This window comes from Diadema setosum, chromosome 7, assembly GCF_964275005.1.
Source record: "Diadema setosum chromosome 7, eeDiaSeto1, whole genome shotgun sequence".
Taxonomy (NCBI): Eukaryota; Metazoa; Echinodermata; class Echinoidea; order Diadematoida; family Diadematidae; genus Diadema; species Diadema setosum.
In genome coordinates this window covers 23,630,952-23,656,849 of record NC_092691.1, presented here as the reverse complement: position 1 = coordinate 23,656,849, position 25,898 = coordinate 23,630,952, and the positions used below count along the sequence as shown (strand labels likewise).

The following is a 25,898-nucleotide window of genomic DNA, read 5'->3' as shown; positions in this document are numbered from 1 at the left end:
TTATTTGTACTCCTGTGCATTCATTCACTTATTTCATTCAAACAGTATGATCATTTTTTCTAACAGGATATTCATTTCCACTGTGTTAAAGGGAGGGACTGAATATGTTTCACAGAATGTAAGATATGGTAATTCTTGTTATCTATAGAAATGCATTTAAGGCACATTTTTATCCTGTCAGTGAGAGGATTTAAATACTTATTGTTGTTAATTCCTCCACTTTAACAGTGTTGGAGACATATTTAATTTAGATATTTTTTTTTTTTTTATGGTCAGAAAAATGGAACTTGAGTACTATATGTCACCATGAAAAAACTAATGTGAAGGTGAGTCGCAATGTATACTTCAAACAGAAATATATGTTGAACACCCATCATTTATGTACATGTGAGTGTGTACATGTATTTGTCAATGATAGGATGTGTGTGCACTGTATGTGTGTGTCTTTGAGTGTAATAGGTTGTATGCCATGTTTTAAGATGTCACTGACAGATGGTGCATGTTTTACCATTCTTACAACTATCCCCATGCCACAGAGGCACGTAGACTGCTGCAGCCCACCTCATGTTTGCGTGTTAGTTCACCAGGGTGACAGGAGAATTTTTGCACGAATAATACAGAGGTGTGTATGGTGCAAGATGGAGGGGAAAAAAAGAGGTCTGTCTCCTGGCGCTCTGGTTTCATTTGTGTATCACATGACTGTCGGAGAGAGAACATTCACGAACATGCTCCTCCTGTTTGACACCACCAACCCCCTCCCTTCTGCGATGCCCCTTCCCTCTCCCTCCTTTATTTGCCCCCTCCCCAAGCTCTAAAGATCTGGGCAGCCTCTCTTACATGAATGCCTGAAATGGTATTACTCTTGCCTCAGAACATTTCCTGTTTGATACCACCTCCCCGACTCCTTCCCCACCCTGCTCATTTCAGACTCCCTCCCCCCCCCCCTTTATGCTCTTGACTGAAGCTTCCAGGGCGTTAGCAGCCTCTTTCGCAAAAACGTCCCATTTGCTATGAATTTTCCCTCAAAACATTTACAGAGGTTGCAAGTTGCTAGACTTGTCATGGAGAGTCTCCCAAGATCAGGTAGAATTAATTGAATGCACCATCACACGATCACATTCGAGTTTTTATGCACTTTTATGAACAAAGATTATTTCCTTACAACGTGAAGGCTAACATGTACTTGAGCCTTGACTGGCATAGCAATAGCTAATGCATGGAAAGTATAAGCTGTAGTTAGAATAACAAACATGTTTAATTGCCTGAAATAAGGTTGTTTTTTTTTTTTTTTTTTCTGTTTTTTTTTTTTCTGTTTTTTTTTTTTTTTGTTATAGGATTGGAGATACAGTTGTAGACTTGCCAGAGCCTCAAAGCTTTGAAGACTTGGAGACACATGAACATCCAAGTAGCTCCATATCTACTTGAAATCCTGTATTGTCATATGGAAATGAAAAGCAAAAATACAATACAAAAAAAACAAAAACAACAAAAACTGGCATATGTGTTAAACCATTCATTACTATTCTGTGTTTATATTTAGTGAAGCAAGACCTGTAGACATAATATTTACTTTTCTTCACTCTTTCATATGAAACTTCACATCTAATTATATATCTAGGTCAAATCAAATGTGGCTCCATTTTCCTATTTTCCCCTATTTCCCTTGTATCTGCAACTGGATCAGAAGGTAGTCATGTGATCATTTGGTTGTAAGATCTCGGTGGTGGTGTGATATTGATGACATTGCTGGTTGTATTTCCTCAAAGGTTATTCCATCAATTTTGTATCACTATTCATTTTGCTGAATGCTTATAAGATTGTATTGGTAAGAGACTTTGACCCGAATTTTTAGGTAGTCCATGGACTAAACCCAAAACTTGTGCATTTTAGGTGGACCTTATCTGCCCATGTTTACAAGCAAGTCCTCCTTATTGGATGCCTGTTTTAAGTGTATGTGATGTGTAATGCATATAGCAACAATCAAAATTTGCATTTTTTTTTTTTTTTTTTTTTTTTACTTCTTATTGATTCATTTTAAAGTCCTACATGAATTCTGGCCATTACGTTTGAGTGTACAGACATTTTATGACTTAGTTGATAGAGGACCCTACTGTTTTTCATATAAAATGGTGAGGGAGTACATGTATAAGGGTCTGCCTTTCATGCCTTGACTAATCTAAACTGTTCAAATGCTCTAAATACTGAATCCACAGTATATATGTAAAGATGGCTCCTTTTTAAATTCCTGTATCATTTGCAGAAAATACAGTATAGAAACAGCCTGGTTTCTATAAGAAGAAGATAAGATGATTCTTTGGGTTATGGAATGAGTCAGGTGCATTGCTATGTCAGTGCATAACTTAAAGGTACTGTACAGTTCTGGTTGAGGTGAGGATTTAGCTTTTAAAGTTTTGCGAGATATTGAGAAACCACTCTATTGGGGTGTTGCAAGAAAGTTGCAATCAATTGCAAATAATTGCTAATTTTGAAACAACCATTCTGATTGGCTCAGTGTCTGCCCTATTAAGAAGACATGCATGCAACAATGATTTTTATTGGCCAGTGACATGCATGCAACAATGATTTTTATTGGCCAGTGACAATCAGTTGCAAGTTGCAATTGATTGCAACTTTCTTGCAACACCCCCTATGAGATGTCAAAGAGCATGCAATTCTAAGGGGTATCAAAAGTTTATTTGATGAAAATCGGTTTTGAAATGGCTGAGATATCCCAAAACAAGGTGAAACAAAGAGATCCTAATAAAAGGCGTGGCCTGTCGCCTTTTATTATTATCAGTTTTTTGGATATCTCAGCCATTTGAAAACCAATTTTCATCAAATAAACATTGAATCCTTCTTAGAATTACATGATCTTTCATATTTCATAAGAGGTTTCTCATTATCTAACTTAGGAATGTTATAAACCTGAATCCCCACATCAACCAGTACTGTACAGTCCCTTTAACTATTTTTAGAAATACTGAAGTGCCCAGTTGTGGCTAATATCAAGATCAGCATAGAAGAAACAGCACCCAAATCGAACAGGTCTATATCAAGCAAGGATCTTGCCAGTTTTTTGCTTGCCATGAAGAACCCTTTGTATAAAGGTAGGCATAAACTTCAAATATTTGTTGATAGGCCTATAACCCCAGCACACCTACTGTATTCATTGTAAGATTCTAGTAAATTTTTTGTGAATGTTATTCATATGTTGAAATACTTTTGTGAATCTGGAGGACTGACAGAATTATACACAGATCATGGGACTTGACATCCACAGATATAAAGCATTCTTCCACAGCTATGTGTTGCCATGGCAATGAAAACGCTGATGCCAGGATTTTCCCCAAAGTCTGAAACAAGAGATAAGATTCTTTGACATAAAGGTCCTCTTTATTCCACCTGCAGAGTTGCTTTTAACTGGCTTGTTACACACACACACATACACACACACACGACATTCAAATTTTATGCATTTATCTTTGACACAAAGGTTGCATTTGACAACCAGATACAGGTACAGGTGAATGGACTAGCTCATTAACAGGTCCTTGGAGAGACAATGAAAAGACAGTGAAATTTGATGCAATATTTGGTACCCAGTGGTGCTAAGTAAAACATTTGCCATTTTGTTTAATTGTTTTTTGTTTTTGTTTTTGTTTTTGTTTTTTTCAGTGCCATACCCTGAGTTACCCAAAAAATGTATAAAATAATTTTTAGGATCATTTTTATGCACAAAAATGTTTTCTTGTTTGTGATTATGCAACAATTGGTGCATGCAAATAATAACTAATTAGATCACACAAGTTGACATGGAAGGGAAATTGGCACTGGGATCGTCATCGCCGCACTGATTTATGCTGGCGCTGATGATGACAAAAATGTCATCATGACAGCATTGCATAACTGTATGATAATGGACATGAGATGGTGCTACACAACTCCGTACCCCGGGTTACCGCGTGCCAAAGCATTTGCAGCTTTCAATGATATATGTGATTTTAATGCACAAAAAAAAAAAAAATCATAGATTTGCATACTTTCTCATAAAACTGATACTCGGCATGTCTTTTCACTAAATTACTTAAATTCAAGGTGTTTAGTGGGTCTTCGCATTTTTCACAGTTTATGAATTGCTTTGATTTACAAAAAAAAGACATCAATTTCATTGTACTAGAGCCTATGTATTTCACATTCATCAGTTAACTTTTTGTTAAATTATCTGGGAAGATTTGGTCTATATTTATACTTTGAATAGATTTAAGTAAAATTTGTTATTTGCTTTTCACATTCAACTGGGAAAAAATCAACTTGAATTTACAGTAATACGTACTCTTAAATGGATTGAGACTGTGGTAGTATTACACGTTCAAAGGTTAAGAATAAGTAAACTATACAATGGTGAATAGATACATTAAGTAATACTATGAATCAATATGAAGGTGAAACAAAAAAGACTATAATAAGGCTGAGAATTAAACAAATGTGTGATTACATATCAAAGTGTAGGCTAACAGTATCATTTTAATATCATTTTCATGGTAAATTTTGTAGTCAGACAGACATCAATGACAATGAGCTGAAGTGATCAACACAAATAAAAGTTGTGCAAGAGTTAGTTTTATGATAGTCGAATATAATCTCATGCAGAAAGAGGAAGTATGAGGCGACAGAAGTGAGTGTAGGAAAGTAATACAAATGAAGTTAACACAAGGAGATAAAAAATAAACGTAAAAAAAAGCAATAAAAACTATTGTTAGCATCAGAGGTAACAAAGAAATAAATCTATTCTAGGCACTGTATAGTGTGTATGTATTATTCTCTGCTGTCGTACACTCGTGCTTTGGTCAGAAATACAGGTTTACTGTATAAGTGGTTATTTTCATGAGGATTAAATTTTCACAAATTTCACAAATCAAAGTTGGATCGTGAAGTTAACAACACACGAAAATGTTGCCATACACTAGACTAACAATGCATGCAAGATAACATTAGTGTCAATTCGCAAAAATAACATCTCGCGAAAATGTCTGTGACCTTCTAATTCACGAAAATACCTGTGCGCTAAAATAACAGCTTATACAGTATATAATGTTGCTCGCTGCAAAACCAGTGAACCTACAAAAAGTAACGTATACAGTAGTCGTAGAGCCTTTACTGGCTGGCACCTTTCATACATTTTACATGGTTACAGATTGCTATCGGGGGGGAAAATGAATAAGGAAAAGAGAGAGGGAGAGATGTCGATGGAGTCTTGCACAGTCTATGCGGAAATCGCAAATTGGTCAAGCATGTTTACAATGTGGAACGCCGACTCGCTTTGCATGTGGAAATTTTGCCAGACATGAATGTATGCTGGCCGTTAGTAACCGGGGCATCGCACTATACTTGGGGCGCTTCTGTAGGGCTGGGTGCTTCCGACCATGCAGAGAAATTAGAGTAATGACTTCAGCGAGGAGAGAGACACAGAGAGAAAGAGAGAGAAGAGAAAAACAGAAGGGAAAAAATAAATAAAAAGAAGCGGGGGACGTGTAAAGGGCACATAGTAAAACCAGTTCTCAGATCCCACCTCTTCTCGGCACAGCTATCTTCTTCCGGAGATGCATAAATTGTATGTGGGTCAATTACATTATCAGGTTGTGGCGATACCTTGTCTCAGGTGGGCTCATTTTTCTCCCACTGGTAGACCCATTATGTGTACAGTGACTTAGCCTTACTTCCAGTCATGATATCCGTTTGGTATCGTCTTCTCTGAAACTCGTGTTTTCATGTTGTTGCTCTTCTTTCAGTCTTGAGGTAAGGCTATTCCTCTTAAGATCTCAATGTCTGCTCATGACTTTCTGTTTTAATCAGGTGTATTACCTGGGTAGTCTCTACTAAAGATTTGTGTATTAAAAACCTAGGGGACAAGATTCAGTGGTGGCATGATGTATGGGGGGGGGGGGGGGGAGGTATTAGGGGGAAGGGAGGCTAATCAGGTGAAAATGTACCATGAATTGAATTTGTAAAATCAAAGCAATCAGGTAGAGTTTAGGCAAACTAGAATGTGCTATGAACAAGCTGTAATGTATTTGTGTACATTGACACACTCCCCCTGTGACTTTTTATGATTTTTCCAACTCTTTTCTGTTCAAAGTTGCATTGATCTGCATACTATCTTCTTTCCTCATGTCCATGTCATATGGATTTCTTTTCAGGATTTATAGGGGAATTCCAGACCAGCTAAGATTCAGTCTGAAAAGAGAGAGCAAAATTCTACAAGCACAGAAGTGAAAAATTGACCAAAATCTGATTAAAAGCAAGGAATTATGAAATTTTGAACATACGCTAATTTCTGCAAAGCAGTTCTTAAACAAATGATATGGATTTGTGTATGACTGAGCTGATGCATCACCTCGCAATTTTCCATTAATTGTGTGCAAAAATTCAAGTCTTTTGCTGTCAAAGTGTAACACATTGTCATTCCTGGCTGAATTTAAACTTAATGACCAGTCAGATATATTAGGATTTGAGACTTGTGCAAAATTGCATTTGGACAAAAAACTAGAAATTTTTCAAATTTCTATACAAACTAAATTGCAAGTTGTGAGGCAATGACATCAACTCATTACATATTCACAGCCCCGGTGCTACGGTGCAATTAACTCACTGATAAGAGGCCAAAGCTTTTGAATTCTTAACGGTCATCGAAGCGCTGTGCGGAGGGAAGGACAAAAAATCTCGAAAGTTCACCTCCTCGTATCTCCCTTATTTTACCACCAAATCCCTTGAAACTTCACACATATATCAAATATGAATATATCATCCTTCATATGATTTTTGGGCGAAAACGCTGATGTATCTTTCGAGATATGTGTATTTTTCTGCTTGAGTCGACTGTGGGAAAGGGTTACGATTTTTTCCCGACACAAGTCTGCGCCTGCATGAATATGCATTTGATCAACATATTACTAGTCTGTATACACCAGACTCACTACCTGCGAAGTCTCGTGTTTGTGCAATTAGTAGTTAGGTAAAAATAAGAGCAAAAAGACAACCAACTTTAAGAGAAGATACTGGACATGCACAACTAGATCATCCTCCTGCGCATGCGTTTTCTACTGGTGAGTGCACGCTTAGCCAATCAGCGGTGTCAGGCTCGGCGCAATGCGACAGAGGTCGATTTTCGGTCAGCAGGGTGGTGAGTGGGCAAGAGAGGAACCCTGCTTTGTGCTTCAACTGTTTCAAGCAGCAAAAAAACCAATACATCGGACTGCGTATTCCTTACGCCATGGATTTTACGTGGGTCACAAGTGACAGTGATCTCGATTTTTTCCAGACATAGCTGTGCGCCAAATGATACAGAAAAGATATTTGGAGAGCAGCATGGATATACTACCATAAGTCATATACCGAAGTTTCATTTTTGTGCAATGAAGGAAAATGTGAGAAAATAACACTTGTTTTGAGACCAAATTTTCTGTTTTGGAAGCTAAGTTTCGACATTATTTTCACACGTTTATCCTCAATAAAACCCCAAATAACTAACATTACGAGTTAGAGAATAGTTTCTTCTTCAGTTTGCTGTATAGATTTAATCATTTGATGGCTTTGAGGTGAGATATTGCGATTGTCCTGCAACACTTCCCCAGCGGTTTTACGCACACAAGCTGTCTACTTTTTGCAACTGAGGCTTCGAGGTCATAAGCTTTTGGCGAGTTAATTGCACCCTAGCGCCGCGCCTGTTCATATTATTGACTGTTCAAGGACTGTTTTGTGAAAGTTAGCAAAACATCACAATTCCATATTAAACTTTGGTAATCTTTATCTCATCTTGATCAAATTCTCACTGTTGTGCTTGTAAAATTTTACTCTTTCTTTTCAGACATCTTTTAACTGGTCCATAATTTCCCTCTAAATTTATTCACTCGACATGAATGGCACATGAGAATCCCGTCAAATAGCCAACAACTTGTTTTACATTAAGGTACATGTGATGTACAATGTGTACATGTATATTTTGCATGAAGCATGTCTTGTAAATGTCAAAATGTGGCACTCCCAGGGGACGAGGAATGCTGGTATTCATCCAGAACGGCGGCCAAGGGGGGGGGGGGGGGGCAGCCTACCCAAAATGAGAGTAAAATTGTATGCTCTGTGGTTAGATGAGGTTCTCGTCTGTAATCAGTTTCCACCAAGCTACATTGAAGAGTGTGAATAAATTTGTCACCTTGTTGACGTCCTTTTTGAATGTAGTGTATTAAATCAAACTGGATGCATAGATAAATATCACCTTTGGGAGGGTAAAGGGAATAAAGAAATTAATAAACTAAGAAATCCTTGTACTACATGTATGTTATGAAATGTGAACCTAGCTAATCAGAGGACCCATATTTTTTTCTTTTATTGACTTACCGCAATTTTCTTGTTCATGATTACTTAATTGACACACATGTAGTATTTCACACATATTGATATTGCTATAAAAGTGCTGTAGAGCGAAGACATCAAACATAATATTTCTAAAAACTACTCTTCCTGTGGTATTTGAAATTTCATCTAAAATTCTGTGGATCTGATTTTGATATTCTGCTTTGTATAACAGCCTCCATATTTAAACACCTCAGACACTAATGTGTAGTTTAACCCATAAACTATTGCGGTAGTGTGGGGAGGCTATTGTGAAGGTTGGTCTGACTCAAATATTCTCGTAACGAATTGTGTGTAGCCTTATACTCAGTATGCAGCACAAACATGGCCGTAGAATCTCAACTGGCGTCAAATATTACTGATGAGCATATGCTTCAGTGCACATATTTGCTTACGAGCAATTCTGTTCTAGTAGCAGGCCTATGCTAATCGCAGATTTGGAATGTATCCCAGTGGGCAGTGAGTGAAGATTGATGCAATCGCGTCAACCTTCCCATCACAAAGTCTCCCCCACGCTATCGGGTCTTCATCCGGTTGAGGACGGACTGATTTTGCTACAACACGCATTTCCGATAGACACCTGCCCGAGTATACGCGGGACTCGTCCTCACCGGGTTAACACTGTCACTGAATTTCTCCTGAGATGTACCTGAATTTCACCATGATGCCATTTGATCACATGGTAATGGTTCAGAGCAAATTTGCTGTTTGCTTTGAAATTGACTTTTAAAATGTGAGTTACTGACAGTTTCAGAGCTGAAAAGATATCTTTCAGCTAGCGTGAAGGGCCTGGACAAAAATTGCTCTGTCCAGCTGATGGGAGTATAGTCAGCTATATTGTGTGGCGTTGATCAATCAGATAAAGTCTGTGCATGTTAGGTGTAATATGAAATGAATATCAGTGTATTCATGTTCAGAGAGAATAAAAAAAATGTCGTAATGACAGTGTGCATCAGAGTGAAAACTAGATTAATTTTATTCAGAAAATTAGTTTTCTATGAATAGAAGTAGGAGAAACAGAGGAACAAGACAACTTGTGAGAGTTTGAGCCAATTTTGATCAAAACTGAGAAAATTATGATTTTTTGTTTTAATTGTTATCAAATTGGTAACTCTGTGATGTGGCATGTGAGCTCATCTTACATTTGCCTTCTGTGTGAAATTCCAAATCTCTCTTTCTTCATTATCGATGATTATTAGATTACAAACATGTTTGATGTCAGACAGGGCAAAATATATGAATGCGCATTCTCCTGTCTGTGCTTCATTTCTTGCTTGTGCAAAAAGTGGCAACAGACCATACTGTTGACCTTATAGGAGGCCCTATCTGTACAGCTCCCTGTGAATCCTGTATGCAACCTTATTACTGGAGTCTCCTTCAGTCAGTCACATTAGTGTAAACATCATGTGTTGAATAAACAGTCTGGGCTCTAGCAGTCATCAGTGTACAAACCTGGCTTGCTGCTGCATGTGTTAAGTGTCTTCTGCGATCCCCCCTCCCCATTCAATCTACATACTATTAAAGTTCAAAATCCAAATGTGCACTTAGTGTGGATCCTACTATGACATAAATCTTTGAACGGCAGACAAGAAATACAATTAAAAGAGTGCATCTGATTTACAAGTTGTTTGATTTCCCAGTGCACGTCTGCTTCTCCTAAAGATGATGCAGTATTCAGACGTCAAAAAGGTGATGCTGTAAATGTGTACGTGAGGTGAATGTGTGTCACAGAAATATTGAACGAGTAATGTCAATTGTGTCTGGAGTGCGGAAAATATATTCTTTTATGGTTGGCACAACCGGCTCCGAAGTCACACTCTATGGAAGGGTGAAGCAGACACATTGTCACATTGTATTTGCCATGTTAGTTCAGGCAAACACAAAAAGAGCTATACATCATTTTGTCTCGTATTCTTCTTCCATTTGTCGAGACAATGTTTACTTGATTGACGGGGGCAGTGGTTGGTTAGAATACCTTTGAGCATAGTACATGTAGAAGGAGTTTGTTTGCATGCCTGCTGTGATGCCGGTGCAAAGATCGTCAGATTGTCTGAAGAACTTTAGGTGATACGCCAGACGTCTCCAACTTCTTGAATTCCAGACAGCCTAGCAGGCTGGCAAATCATTTGTTTGTCTGGAGTACGCGATTCGTGGGTGCTGCGTCAAGTGATCTGAGTCATTTTTTATTCACGGAGTTCCCTCCGCGAGACTTGGGTCAGAGTTGATGTGTAGGTTTCTCACCGGGACGTGCACCATCGTCAATCAAAGATAGGAATTAATATGTGAGAACATAACAGGGAGAGTTCTGAATTACTGAAGGCAGATGAATGGTAGCCAGCAATCATAGTGGAACTTGGAATATAGAACAAATAGGAAAAAGTTTTCAAATGGACCAGAATGTGATCAAATTTACAGTTATGCCTTGTGTGGAGGTCATCTGTCATACTATATCCTTTATTTACACTAGATCACTTGAATCTCATGTGAATGTAACCATGATTTCTTTGGCACTCATTAACCATTGTGGCATTTCACTGTAAAGTTGTGGACATGCTGTGTGCTTCTTACAGCTGACACTAGTGACAACATACTCTGGAACATCTGAGAAAGAAGGGGACATATACACTGTATATATCACAATATATTATACTCTTATGATTATGCTGCAGTGCATCAAAGATAATTTTATATCTCAAGCACTTAAATGTTAACAGCTATGGCTATTGCCACTTTTTCATTTACTTGAACATTTTTCTGTGCCTATTATGAATGTGAGATGTGTCTGACCATGTCATTTTCAGCAACATAGGAAATTCCTCAAAAAAAAATCTGCAGTCTGTTATCATCATAGGGAACACAAATATGCAGGAACTGCTGCGTGTAGGATTTTGATTGGCTAATTTATAGAAACATGATAATATCGAAATGCAAAACAGAATCGCTAGAGTTTTGATGCTGCACACATGCATCTTGGCACAGTGACTGTTCAACACAAGTGATGTATGGTTGCTAACTGTTGTATTTCTGTTAGTAAAACAATGTATATTCTCATCCAGGATTGTTTCCAAAGTGAGTCGTTAGTGCCCATATAATCATGTCTCCCCAATTTCAGTTACCATTATCTAAATCATAATTTGATTAAAAAACCGAATTGAAAGTAAAATGATATTATAGTTTTTTATCAATTAATTCAGAAATTGTCTAATTTCTACTTTAAAAAAGTCATCAATTCTAAAATCATAACAAAAAATATGCTTGGGCTTTTTTGTCAAGTACATCTGTAGTTTTTCTGCTTGCTTGATTTTTCTCCACTCGTCTTTGTTGACCATTTAGTGAGATGCCCATCATATGCCTTATTCAACTCACAGCTCTACAGTGAGTTGTAGCTGCAAAGTCAATTTGTGGCAATGCTACATGCAGTTAGAGTTTAGGGCCATAGAAACATTTCTGCCTGCTTGCTCGTAAGTAGTCATATTTCACATTCAAATTTACTTATACATCCTGATAGAAAGGAAGTGTGACAATAATACAAATGAAGTTAGATTGACCCCCCCCCCCCACCTCTTTTCTGTAGCTGAGAACTGTAGATTTGAGTTCTATCTTGTACACTACACTCGAGAGTTGAGTTTCTACAGTGCGGTTTGAAGGTGCAAGAAGACAAGCCCCAAGATGTCAACCACTCTAGTTTTGGGGGCTCAAGGGAGCAAGCATTACTTACATTGTATGGGTTGGAAAACAAACCACCCTCCTTTTGTCTCTGCCAAGATGAATTTCAGGTAGGAGCATCGGTGCCCAAAACCCATTGCTGCTGGCGCGGTGCCACATTTCGCAAATTAATGTCGAGTTCTAGGGCAGACTGTTACAAAATGCCCGGCATCATGCTGAGGTGTGTCACAATGATATTGTTGTTTGATTGGTGAGTTATATTAAAAGAGTAGAGTTTTGATGTGTTTGGTTACCAAAAGGTGTATCAAAGTTGTTTATTGTTCACTGTCAATACCAGTGAACTTGAGTATTAAGGAAATGCAAAAGCAAGAGTTTTTCTTTTTTTTATCATTAAAATATTATTTGGAATATTTTCAAAACACATATAAAACTGTCTTTTTGAAAGTGTATGGACAGGAATAAGAGGTGAACTAATTGCAAAATATGTGAGTAGGAATTCTCATGATCATGAAGGAGATGAATCAGTAGGCGCCTATACACAGTAAAACAGTCACAGGTATCAAATGCTTCATATGGTGAGACATTTTGATTAAAAAAAAATATTCAGTACTGCTTTCTTCCTCCTGAGATCCAATAGATATTTTCCATTTGTTTGCACTCCCTCAAATGAAAGCAACTTTCTTGTAAATACAATAGATTATTCTGAACTACAATGAACGCATATGAATGTCTGGCATTAAAAGACAGTTGGCAGCTGTGTAACTTTTTTTTTATCATGATGTTTGTCAAGCAGTCAAAGTTGGCCGATATTGAGACGGAGAGAGATAAAGAGAGACAGACAGACACGCACACACACGCACAGGTTAGGGGAGAGGGTAAATGTGGCGGTTGATACCAGAGCATGACAGAAATTTAAATTGGTCTGTACTGTGAGTCAAGGAAACTTGTTCTTTGTAGAATCAAGATTAGCAAATAAAATTCTGTTTGCCTCCATTCATTTTTCAGTGTAAAAAAAAAAAATAAAAATAAATAAAAAAATGGGTAAATTTTATAAAGTTACTGCTGGAAATAACAATTCATAACATTGGCTTTTGAGCTTAAACTTTGATCTTTTACTAGTATAGATAACTGCCAATTTCTACCATATACTCCAACTGCCATCACTACTGGACTGGACAGTCCTGGCTGAGGTAATAACTGGAAATGACCGATTATTGCAGAAGTACAGTGACCATTCAACCTTATTTTTTTCATACAAATAGCTAATGCCACCCTGAAGTTAAAGCTGAAACCATGCAAATTTTAGCTAAAGTTCAATGACCTTAACCCGTTGAGGACGAGTCCCGAGTATACTCGGGCAGGTGTCTATGGGAAATGCGTGTTGTAGCAAAATCAAACCGTCCTCAACGGGTTAAACATGACAGGACTTCAGCCAAAATCTATTTTGAGTGCATCTTCACTTCTTTTTGCATGTATCTGGCCCAGGTACCAAGATAATTCATTTTTATAAGTTTTTTTTTTTTTCTTCAATGGTGATAATGAGCTGTGAGAAGGATGAATGGACAATATAATGTGTCCTGCACTCTTTAGAGTAAAGGCATAAAAATAGAATTGTGAAAGTGTCTAGAAGCAAGACTATTATGTACCTGATGCAATAACTAGTAGTCCCTTGTGACCTGATGTCAACGCCCGTACATCACTGATGATTCTATCTGGTAGCTTGATATAAAAGTGTTTTTTCCTTTTAATTGTCTCCGCAGTGGGCCAGCCTAGCACAAGTGAGCACCAATAATAGCTAGCAGTAGCTGCACATGAAACTAAAGTGAAAGATAAATTATTTAAATCCATTACTATGTTACATGTACTTAAATTCAACATCTAAAAAAAGAGAAAGAAAAAAAAAAAGTCTGTCGCAATATTGAGCTCCTAATTTGCCACTTTCAAGCTTAGACTAATACCCCTTTCAGATAATCGCGGTTCAATTATCCGCATCCAAATAATGCGGATGAAGTATTCAAAATCGCGTTCATATATCCCATGAAGTGCGCACTACTTTTACGAGCGCCCGTTCATATAACGGTGCGAAAGACGGGAGTATTTGTCATGGTTACTGCGCCTGCCTCTATAATGACGTAATGTTTCCGGTGCTATATACTCACGTGTATGCACAGCTCTCGCTCAAGCTCAGCAATCAGCGGTTGTGCGGGAAATCGAGTGACCTTTGACCGAACTGTGGAATGTTAGTGCGCATAAGTCGTAAAACGCGTTCATGTATTCTCGATCTACTCCTCATGCTGCAATAATGCGCATAATACCAGCATCAGAATAATGCGCACTTTTTTACTCCTCTCCCGTTCATGTAATCGAAATTTTACGACTTATTGCTCCTATTATCCACATCCACGATTACCTGAAAGGGGTATAAGAAAATGATGGCTTTTATGCTTTTAGGCTTCCAACATAAGATTAAAAGGTGATTCAATGGGTTATGCAATGAGTCAGGTGCATTGTTGTCTCAGTGCATAAATTAACTATTGTTACGCATACTGAAGCCCCTCAGTTACGGCTGATATAGACATTATTAAAACCAGCACCCAAACTGAATCAGTCTATACATTGTAGTTTTAATATTTGCACGTGAGTACTTTCTAGCCCAATTTGCTTTGTGAACTGTATTGATGTCGACTAAAATCGAACGTTTCGCAAGGGTTACTACCGCTGGCTAGAACTGGGACCACAATGCAATTCCATAGATGCAAAGCTGATGCAATGTCTTGTCCAATTGTAACAATTCCCCCCCCCCCCCCCCCCCCCATTCAAGCGAACAGAAATGTGAGTAGACAGACATCGCTTTTAATGATTATCAAGTCTCATCTTGTTGACTCATTACTGTGAAAGTAGACTAATGAACAGCAGGTGATGGGTTCATGAGCAATTTGAAATAGGCTGGAATGGTTCCAATGTCATAGTGTCTGCTTTCAAGAGATTTCAGGTCATTTATTAAGCAAACCTTTGAAAAGAGTGTGTGTATGTGTGTGTGTGTGAGGGAGAGATGAGAGGGAAAGAGACAGAAAGAGCAGTTTGTAATTCAATCCAAAAATAGTTGAATTTGGAGAGAACACATGTTTTCGAGGTGTTGATTGGTGAGTTGGCCTGTTTCTGCAAATGAATGTGAGAGAGCTGAAGAGGATGTACCCATTGGCTGAGGGGATTTCATGCTCGAAGTGTACGACCTCAACCACGTTTCTTGCGAATTGAAGTTGACAACCAAGCAGAATGCTTGACCCATTTCGAGGTGTCTGCATGGCCGCAGCTCTCGAAAAACATCCAAATTTGATTTACCCTGCAAATCGCCGAGTCATTTCGCCACAGAGTACAACAGGAAAACTGTCAGAACTCAATTTAGAGTTTGAATTTGTTAAAGGCACTTTGTGATTGTATGATTATGAAGACATGTATAGGGAATGCTTGTTAAAGTTCTGGCTCAACATCTAATCAGTAATGATGACTGAGGAGAGTATGCTGATGTTGGGGAAGTGTGCGCAACCACAAAATTTAATCATAGAGTTTATGATGCATTACAACAGAAGAAGTTGCTTGAAATCATCAAATGCTGATGAGAGCCAGGTGCTATTTTTGTTGGCAAACTTGTTGAATTCATAAAAATAATCACAAAGAATGTGTTGGGCATTGCATTCTAACCAACTTGAAGTCAGCTTGCCTCGTATAGTAGAAATAAGATATAAAAGTACTCCCCTACTCTTACTGTATGCCGTTTGTTGTTTATTGTTTTTCTCGAGAGAGAGAGGCATACTATGGTGGTCTTGATATTTTAAAACCTGCAACAGATAATGAGAAGTGCAAAGTTTTCTAATGGCTTTGTTACAGAAAAGATTTAGTGGAATAGTTTTATTAGTTTGATAGCACAATGGCAGCTGTGATAGCATTTTTGCAAAACTTAACAATGGTAGTTACCAGTGTTGAATGTCACTATTTCTTAAATCTTTTCCCTCTAGCCCTCAGATCTGGGACATTTGTAAGATTACGAAAGCATGATCGTGTGAGAATGAATGTCGTGCTGACTTAAATGATAATGTCTCGACAATGTGTGTCCAACTTGGTGTTTAATAGTCTTCCTTGTCAGCTTAGTCATATTGTAATATCATCAGCAAGGACCAACCCAACTTAGTCATCATGAAGAAGTGGTCGCTGAGACTGTTTTTTTTTTTTTAAAGGAGACCTCCGGATGATTTTCAGATTTTTACATTTAAACAACTATAAATTAGTTATACTGAGGACAGAGTTTCAGAATTTGTGATAATTGGGATGAAGAATAAGAATATTTTCAAAATCCAGAACAAATTGCAATGAACAAGGATGATGACATGGCAGAGTCACCATAAGAATGCATGAGTTGGGGCTCAAGGAACCAGAACAAAAGAAGAAGGCATGCATAGATTATACACAGGTGAACTCGCAAGCAAGAGGTATTGTAATGGAATTACACTGCTACATTTCTGAAATATGTGAACCTCCTATGTCATCATCCTTGTTCAGTGTAATTTGTTTAAAATTTTTCAAAGTATTGTTTCTCTGCTCAAGAACCACAATAAATTCCACAAATCTATACATGGAGTTGTCGATTTATGTACTACATGATGTGAAATTATGAAAATCATCTGGAATGTCCCTTTAACATCTTTCCTTCTTTAAAGCAATCTGAAGGATTGAGAAGTCTTTCAACTGCCGCAATACCTTTTGCACAAATGCCTTTCCTTATGTCTCAGTGCAGTCATTAGATTTGTGCATCCATATACTTCATTTTTTTTAATGGCTGTAATATAAAGATATAACGAGTGTAAGATAACCATACACACAGACAGACAGACAGACACACACACACATATAATATACAATACTAAATGTAACATCTTAGTCATCTCAAGCTATGAATTTGTGATACATCATGCCAATAGATGTACACGTATGACTCTTTTAGACTGATCTTATCAAAACTTATCTGGAGTGAAGTACTGTCGAGGTCTGCACACTTTAAACAAAGTGACAAATTTTCCTTTGAACATTCCTGACTATAAAAGAAACATGGCCAGTGTTTTGTTAACACTGCATTGGACATGTATGTCAGTTGGTGGTCAAGCCTTTAATGAATCCACTTTATTTATGATATCCTCTCCTTCTGACACACAGGATAGCCCTAACTGGACACAAGGCCAGGAGATGGAGATAAGCAAAGTGTCGTTGAGCAGGAAGGAGGCTGAACAGATCTCATGTTCCCACTTGCCAAGTCCGCACAAGGCGACTGCAGTAAGGAGCGATGGCTGCAGTTCAAATGCGTATGTGCAGACCAGTAGTCAACCATTGCTTTCTGGTCATTCAGACTCTCCTCAGGAAGATAGGTTGCATCTTGAAGAGCCAGGTGAAAGCAGCCACGGAGTTCCTCACAGCATGGACGAAGAGATGGCCCTTCTCCTCCGGGACTTTCCCCATGAGCTGGATGATGGTGGAGTCAGTGACCACCAGGTAGGACAACCCTTGCGAAGATCGAGTGATCCCTGCCACGGTAATGCTGATCCTCAAGTGGCGTCTGTCTCCAAGGGACGATCTTTGTCAGTATCTTCTAGGACAGACCTGTACCACGTTCGGGAAATTTCAGAAGACACCCCAGGACAACGTAGTGTTTGTCGAGATGGCGAAGACGTCTCTGGCTCCCAGCCTCGATGTGCAATCCAACCCGGCAGCCTCATCTTGCCTTCCCCTCCTCACCACTCACACCCCTCTTTGCTGCCCACAAGTGGACACCGAAGTCCTGAAATGGCCAGACTGGAATCCCCACCCTACCATTCCACAACTGCATTCCCTTCTCTTCAAGACACGGCAGGTCCGTGCCATGCAGACAACCCTGTGGTGAGGACCTGTGTCGGTCCAGTGCCTTGCTGCCATGGTGAGCTCAAGGAGCGATTCGTGATAGTGAACGAAACCAACACATTTCTTGCTGGGACAGATTCGTTAAAGCTTGCACAGTTACCCAAGCCATGTGGAAAGCCCGGCATGGACGGAGTGGCATGCATAAGTCTGAACAGGTAAGCATTTAGTAATTTCTTTCCTAGCTTCCACAATCAAGAAATCACCTTTTTCTCTCTTTTGCTCTGGGTTTGTTCCATATAGGTCATTCAGCCCCTTGTTGTGTTTTCCTTCTGCTGTCTTAAAAACAAAAATGATTTCAAAATGTAACAAATACCATTTAGAGCAAGCAATTGATCTCTCTTTTAGAGATGGAATCAATATTGTAAATACTTTTAAATCTTGATGGATGCAAAGTCTGTAAAGCTTTCTTGCCTCCTTAAATATGCTTTAAAATAGTGAAGATGGAGAAAACAAAAATCAACAAGGGTACTCAAAGAATTGTCCATGTGTGCAGCTATTTTTTTTTTTTTTTTTCTTAGCGAGATCTTTTTTGGCATGAGAACTAAATACATTTTGGGTTAGGGATTTTTTTTTTCTCTCCACCATGAAATACTGTATCCACCTTACATAGTTAGCAAGTCTAATTTAAGGGCTTTTTACACTTGCAAATTTTTGGCGAGTGTAAAGAGCTGAAAAAATTGGTACTAACGATAGTCCTGGGTCAAAGAAAGTACGGGGTTAAGAAACACAAGTGTAAAAAGGGCTTTAGAGACTCTAATTCGGAATCCCCAACAAATTTGCTAATTGTTTTTAACATTTGCAGTTATGGTGTAGAGTTATGTCATTTATTATCAATTAGTCTACAGTATACATATGTGCATAGGTAGCCACATTAACCTCTGCTACTGCAACAACAGAATAGCCTAGACTGTGTCTTGACACTGGCATGACCAACGTTTACTAGGTTGGGGGGGGGGGGGGGGACAAAAAACATGCATGCGCATGCACACACAATTCGCATATCAGCAAAGCACGAAGGCAAATAAAGCATGCCAGTAAAGTATACTCTGCCTTAAATGCTCAAAGCATGAACAATCATGTCAAAATGAGGTTCTGAACTCTCACATATATTCTATGCCAAGAGAAAGCTAAAATTTGGTTACAATAAAGGATTTTCTCTTTAATTGCATTCTTGAATTTTTGCTCCATCAAAGTCCGCAGAAATTAGTTATCAATTTTCCTGTTGTGACAATGTGTGCCCCTCTAAACTCATTGTTTAGTATAAGTGCAGTCGTATGACACTCTTTATTCCAAGCCAGTGTCTCGGGTTTTGTTCAATATTTGAAAAAGAAGAAAAAGACTGTTGTTAATTACTGCTGCTGTAATCTGCATGTGGTGATCTAGATTCTTCAGTGAGAATCATGTTGATAGCTGCATGATCTCATTCGCTAGCTTCATGCATGAATATGTCTCAAGGACAAGATGTTTTGCAAGAAAAGATAGCTCCGCATGCGAATGCGTAGGAGAAACTTGTTTGTTCTTTTGTTGTGTTGCATTTCTTTATTCCTTCTTTCTTTTTGCCTGTATCAATACATGCATGATCTCTCTTTTTCTCCATCTAGTTTTATTACAAAGGGCTTTTGGCCAAATCTTTGATAGCATTTATGCTTCAGTGCCCATTCTGATGTGAATACTGGTACTTTGTAGACAGTCTTGAAATGTTCACCATGCTACAGCTATCTTTACTGCAACTGTACGAACATGCTGTGCAAACGGCCATCTAATATCAAAACATTTTTGCACGCAAAAACTTCTTTACTTATAGGTACATCTTTACCAAGTGTTCCTATTCTAGATAAAGAGAGTGAATGCGGTTGGTACATTTTTGGAGAGAAAAACCAACATTTGACCAAAAAAAAAACAAAACTGCAGTTTATGACCAGCCACTGTGTAATAGTGTAGAACTGCAATTCATGAATATGAATGTTCAAAGGAATTTACATTTCCAGTGTGATACCATTAGCAGACATGCTACTGATAGCGATCAATTGCTGACATTCAAGTGATAGATCATATTTGTTCTTCGCTTCTATATGATGACATAAATGGTATCCCGGGGTACGAAATAAAAATCGGCCATTTTGTTGAATAATTTTTTTAAAAAGGTTGTACCCTGGGTGCCAAAATGAGGACATTATTGTGGTGCTGGAGCTAGTGCGCGCTAGCAACTGCACTGCACTGCACTAAAGCACACGCTAGTGGTATCGCAGCTTCCATGCACGCATAGTATAACATGCAAAGGCATGGGAATGACTATGTACACGCACACACAGTGCATGCATTTTTCTCTGGCTGTCCTCGAGTGGACGTGAGGTGGCGCTACACAACACGGTTACCCAGGGTACTACCCGGGGTAACGCATGATGCATCATGTTCACATTGGTATTTCAGCCTTCAATTTATAAAAGAGATTAAAGTACTGTACGAGCAGAATTTTTTTCACGACAGATTTGTTTTTGTGAATTTTGGGAATCGACTCTGAGCCAAACACACAAAGACAACAACATGCTAAAGTGTAATTTCTCAAAACAAAAAAAAAAAAAAAACAAAAAAACAAAAAAAATCAAGCCATGCCAGCTCTGGATTGTGCGCAACTAATATTCACTGTGTGTGGGTCTAGCATACTGCATGGGCCATGATGTCTGGGTCATAACGACATACTGCTAGTGTGCTTTGAATGCAGAACACACTAAACCTACTTGTTTATGTACAGAGAATCACCACGAAAAAAACATTTAGTGCTAGTATTGTTGCTTCTTACTCACTCTTGTCTATTTGAAATTTAAAGAACGATTATTAGACCATCACAACAATGAACTTAACAACACACAAAAATGTCTGACAAGTAGCAATTCGCAGAAAAATCTGTATATGCAAAAATGGCAGCTTGTACAGTATTACCCATTTAGTGCCATTTTGTGTCATAGTAGTCTCTTATTCTAGGGCTCTGTAGCAATTTATGAATTGTTCTAATTGCATTTAAACAGGATGATTACACAACATGGGGCACAATAGCAGGAAGCCCAAGTAAAACAATATGATCTAATGCAAACTTAATGACAACATTTTTGGCTCGAGAGTGAAAGTGTGACTTGGATGGGGGAAAAATACTTGAAAGAGACCTAAACAAACAAATTACTCTGTGTTCAGAAACCGATTCTGTGTGGCACCGCTGCAGGGAGTCTGAATCTGTCACGCCACAGCCATTCATCAGAGCTCTAATTGGACATGAAAATCCAAAGCTCATACACACAAAAAAAAAATAAAAATAGATCTCGTCCACGCGTGATGAGATACAGGCCTTGTTTGTCCAGGGTCTGTCTGGCAGGGATGGGGGGAGGGGGTGAGGGGGGGGGGGGTGGGGTGAGGAATCAATAGCTTGTAGGTCATTCATTCATTGCAAGTGTTGTAGAATCAATTAGAGATGCCTTTATCAGTCTAGCTCACTCTCCCCACTAATAATCTACACTGTTGTTTGAGTGGTATTCTTAATTTCGAGTGAGCTGCATTGTAATTAACCCGTTGAGGACGAGTCCCGAGTAAACTCGGGCAAGTGTCTATGGGAAATGCGTGTTGTAGCAAAATCAATCCGTCCTCAACGGGTTAAAGAGTGCTTAACAGGGAAAGCATCATATAGGTGATGACGAGAGCATTTTAGGATGAATATGCTCTAAAAACGAGCATGTTTAGTAGAAAATATATGTTAAGACATGATGCATATATAGAACAGATGTATGTCAGTTAATCACATGGCATTCTTAGGAAATGCCAAAAAAAGGAAGTTTGTTGAACTCATATTATATTTGATGTCTTTAATGATCCTTACAAGCATAAGAATTGCTTAAAAAAATTGCTTTTGACTGAAATATTCATAATCATAAATAAATTTAATGAATTGTTCTGTAATGAAAATGTTATTGATAAATCATCCTTGTAGTGTACAGATATACATGTATATCTTTGCTTCTTTTGCCACATTTTTACATCAATGTCTGCATATCTTAACTTGAAAACTTATGGAAGGAAATTAGTTCTACACCGAATGCTTTCACAAGCTTCAGAGTGATTTGAATTTTGTGTCAAGTAAAGGTGTATAACTTTCTCAACAATATTTTCATCAACACATGTCAATGTTTTTACCTCTCGGTGGTGTAGAGTATGTGGCAGAGGTAGTTCCAAGAGAAAGTACATCACCTGCTTTTTATATTGTGGGACCAATCTTCAAACACATCCTGTCTCCTGTCTTGAAATCTATAGAAGATGATGATGTAGTATCCAGACAAGAAGAGATAGTGTGAGGCAACAGTCGTGATACACCATGTACCAGAAGCCCTACTTGTTTTGTACAAGCCGTTTACAAATCCTGGGTGTGCCTGTTGTTACAGGTTTATCTTCACTCCGCTGCAGACAAAAAAGTCAATGAAAAGTTTGTTGACACTGTGCAGTGCCCAAACCATCTTTGAACACAAAAGGCTATTATTTTCTGATTCTCAGTGTGCCCAATGCCATCTGCAAAGGAAGGGTCAGTGTATATCAAGTGCAATATCTGTATTTTGAATATGAATTTATACATATTATATACAAATACATGTACATAACGTGTATGGTCCAATCCAGTGTGATTTGTGTGTCAGGAAATTAAGATAGTATACTACGCTTGTCTGATAGAGAAGAAGGCATACAGTTCTTAATTATGTCTATCTCCATGAGTGTAATTAAGGCAGCTTGCAGACAATTCCCACTTGCCTATATGCCTACAACTCGTGCATAAATACATACATGCAGTCCAGCAGGATGTTTGGACAGAGCGAGTCCAGGTTGATTGGGCGGTTGTCTGAGGTCAGGTGCTATTGTGTCTGACTAAGGAGGCCATCTCCATTGATTGGCGCAAGAGCCTGGTGGATTAAGCTCCTGCCCTCCAAATGGGGAGGGCTTCGCCTGGCTTTAGTGTATTGTCTTGTCTGGCAGGCTGTAGCCCAAGGTGTCAGCTGTATAGTCTCCATTCAGACCAATACGCTTTACTGAAAAAAAAAAAAAAAATGTGTTTTACATGGTCTGACAAGTATCACATGGAGATACCTGCACGTTCCATGTGCTCAAACATGTGGCGTGATTGGTGACTCTGATGATATCATCACAGGAATAGAATATATCAAACTGTAATAGAATATATCAAACTGTGATAGAATATATATATAAAACTATATGTATGGCATTATTGTGTGGACAAACAAGACAGACACAAAAGAAATGTAGACATGATTTTTAAATCTTCTGTTTGTGATTTTATTTTTTTTTTTCCTGTTTCAGAATTCTGTTAGGAGGCTCACGCTTCTGGGCATTTACATTGCAAAAAAAAAAAAAAAAAAAAAAAATGATAGAAAATGGAATGGGAGAAAACCTGAATGTTTCAATGTACCTACCATTCACACTGCTAGAAAAACCAGAAACTTGAACTGTATTTTGGCAGGAAATGCACATGCACAAGAAAAACAGGAATATTCTATTTTTTTGGTAAGGAGTGCACACTGATGCGCAACTTGCTGTTTGCTGTCTTTGAATGTAGACAGGTGGGCTGGTATGTAGGAATGTATGGAATGTAGGCAGTTTTCCATGAAGGGGGGGGGGGGGTGATGTATTAACTGGACAAAAATGGAATTAGACTGGTGATGCAAGGAATGAGCATTTATACTAGCAAAAAAAAAAGAAGGGGGGGGGTGAAACTGCAGAGTTTCAAAAAATTCACATCAGAGGAAGGTTTTTGAATTCCAGTTTTCACTCACATACAGGTAGTTGCCTAGCAACTTCCAATGAAAAGAAAATATGTAGAATACAAAAAATAAGTGTTTAAAAAAATTATGGCTTTTCGTTGGCAATGTAAGCACCCCTACTATCATGCTCTTTTGCTTCTACTGCCGCCCCCCCCCCCCTTCCCGAAATTGCAATAGCTTACAGTGTAGTCAGTGGAAGTTGTTACAGCCACAACTTGGATGTTTCAACCTGGTCTGTCTCACATTAAAGGTCGATGCTTATGCATAGCGAGCTGTAATCGGCCGTTTGCCATTTTGTAATGGCACTTATATGCAACCAGTTTGCAGTTTCCATACCGTTTTCTTTCCCTTCCTCTTCATGCTTATCTTTTTCCTCGTTAAACTGTAGACTATATTTGTCTGACCATGAAACCCTGATACTGTTGTCATACATTAATCTCCTAATTTAGGTATTAGTGTGTTCTTCAGACTGTGCAGTGATTTGTCCCTCTTTACATAGAAAACCTTGCACAGAAACTATAAAGAGAGCTACAGTAGCAACCTCATATGAAGAGTTTGAGTGCAAAATGAGCTAACTCCATTTTTGTCTAACTGAGATATTTGCTATTGAACCTGCTAAAAAACAAAGAAAATAAGAAATATTGGATATTTTTTAAGATTACTTCAGGAATACTACTTGTGATCATGTGAGGTACCATTGGAAAGGTTTAAATATTTTGCTCTGTCTGATGGACTAACTTTAAAATGTTTGGAAATGGCATGTATCCCCCAAGGTACACATGCAGCTGACCTTGTATGGTCTGGATTTCACACGATTGTAATCCAGTTGGATGAAACGATTTTTCCATCATTTTTTTTTTTTGAAATATACACTTGCACATGAAATAGGAGGGGAGTGCACCACAATTGTAATGGAAAAAAAAAACAACAACAACAACTGAATGTAGGCATGGCCAAGACCCTGTCAAGACAAATAATTATGTGCATTTTCAAGACTGCTGACTTGAAGAGCAGGCATGGCTACCAAATCACAAATCCACACCGTGTTTTAAAGATAACACCTTTGTACGTTGGTTTGATACACTCCTGGCTGGGTAGTATTTGTACAAGGTCGCGTCATGGAAATAGACACACACTTGATCCAGATTCGGATAATCAAACATCATTATGACCTGATTGATTTCTTGTTAATTGTGCCCTCATTGAACACTCATAATAGATAATTTGCATTTTGAAAGGTTGACTTTTTTGATGTCACAATGGCTTTATCTCACTTTGCATAATAAACTATCATAGCCAATTTGATATTCGAGAGAGCACGGTCGCAGTTGCTGCTCTGTGATGGGAAGCTTCTATCAGGCCCATCTTTTTCCTGTGACCTTGAGGATGGACGTTCAAGGACACATGCTTCCCCCTCTACCAGTTGCTCAATGTGGAAGACAGAAAAAATGACATTCATAAAGATTGTATTGTGTAAGCCTTGATTGGGAAGCTCAGATGGGGTATACGTTTTAACTCTTTAGCAAATAAGGATTCTGTATATAATGGCCTGTTGTTCCCTCGAAGGTACAGCAATATTACTCTCATTTAGACAACTTTCTAGATAATGCAAAATAGCTCACTGCTTGTCCATTATAAGTCATGTTTATTTGAAAGCCTATTAAGACTTCACGAAGGGACTGATATGTCATAGTTCAAGTAATTCTAGCATACTTTTCTTGACCTTTAACCTCTTTCAAATTACGTAATTATGTATTCTATATGAAAACAAAAATGGTAAAGCATGAAACTATTTGAAAAAAAAAAGTGGACGGGCGGTTTCGGGCAGTTCAGTTACTAATGGGTTAAACAGGACCTAGTGATATGGATTCCATCTTGAAGAAAGAATCCAATATAGTCTAGCCTTTAGAGGAGTTATCAGACATAAGGTTTGCAGATGGGAAAATCAATGAATGAAGTGGATGAAAGAGGGCAAGAATGCACCTTTATTTTGCTCTTTACTGAAATTTAGATTAACATTGTGATACGGATGTTAATACTTCCAGGTCTGTCTTCTGACACGAGCAT

At 38.3% G+C, this 25,898-nt stretch overlaps 1 protein-coding gene across 1 annotated transcript in view; it reads left to right on the top strand.

The window, feature by feature from the left end:
- Positions 1 to 25,898, top strand: part of LOC140230823 (uncharacterized) — a 93,035-nt gene that overhangs the window by 40,000 nt on the left and 27,137 nt on the right. Inside the window, exon 2 of the mRNA XM_072310964.1 lies at positions 17,284 to 18,176. Within this exon, the coding sequence (XP_072167065.1) occupies positions 17,284 to 18,176 (893 nt within the window). The remainder of the gene's footprint in view (positions 1 to 17,283; positions 18,177 to 25,898) is intronic.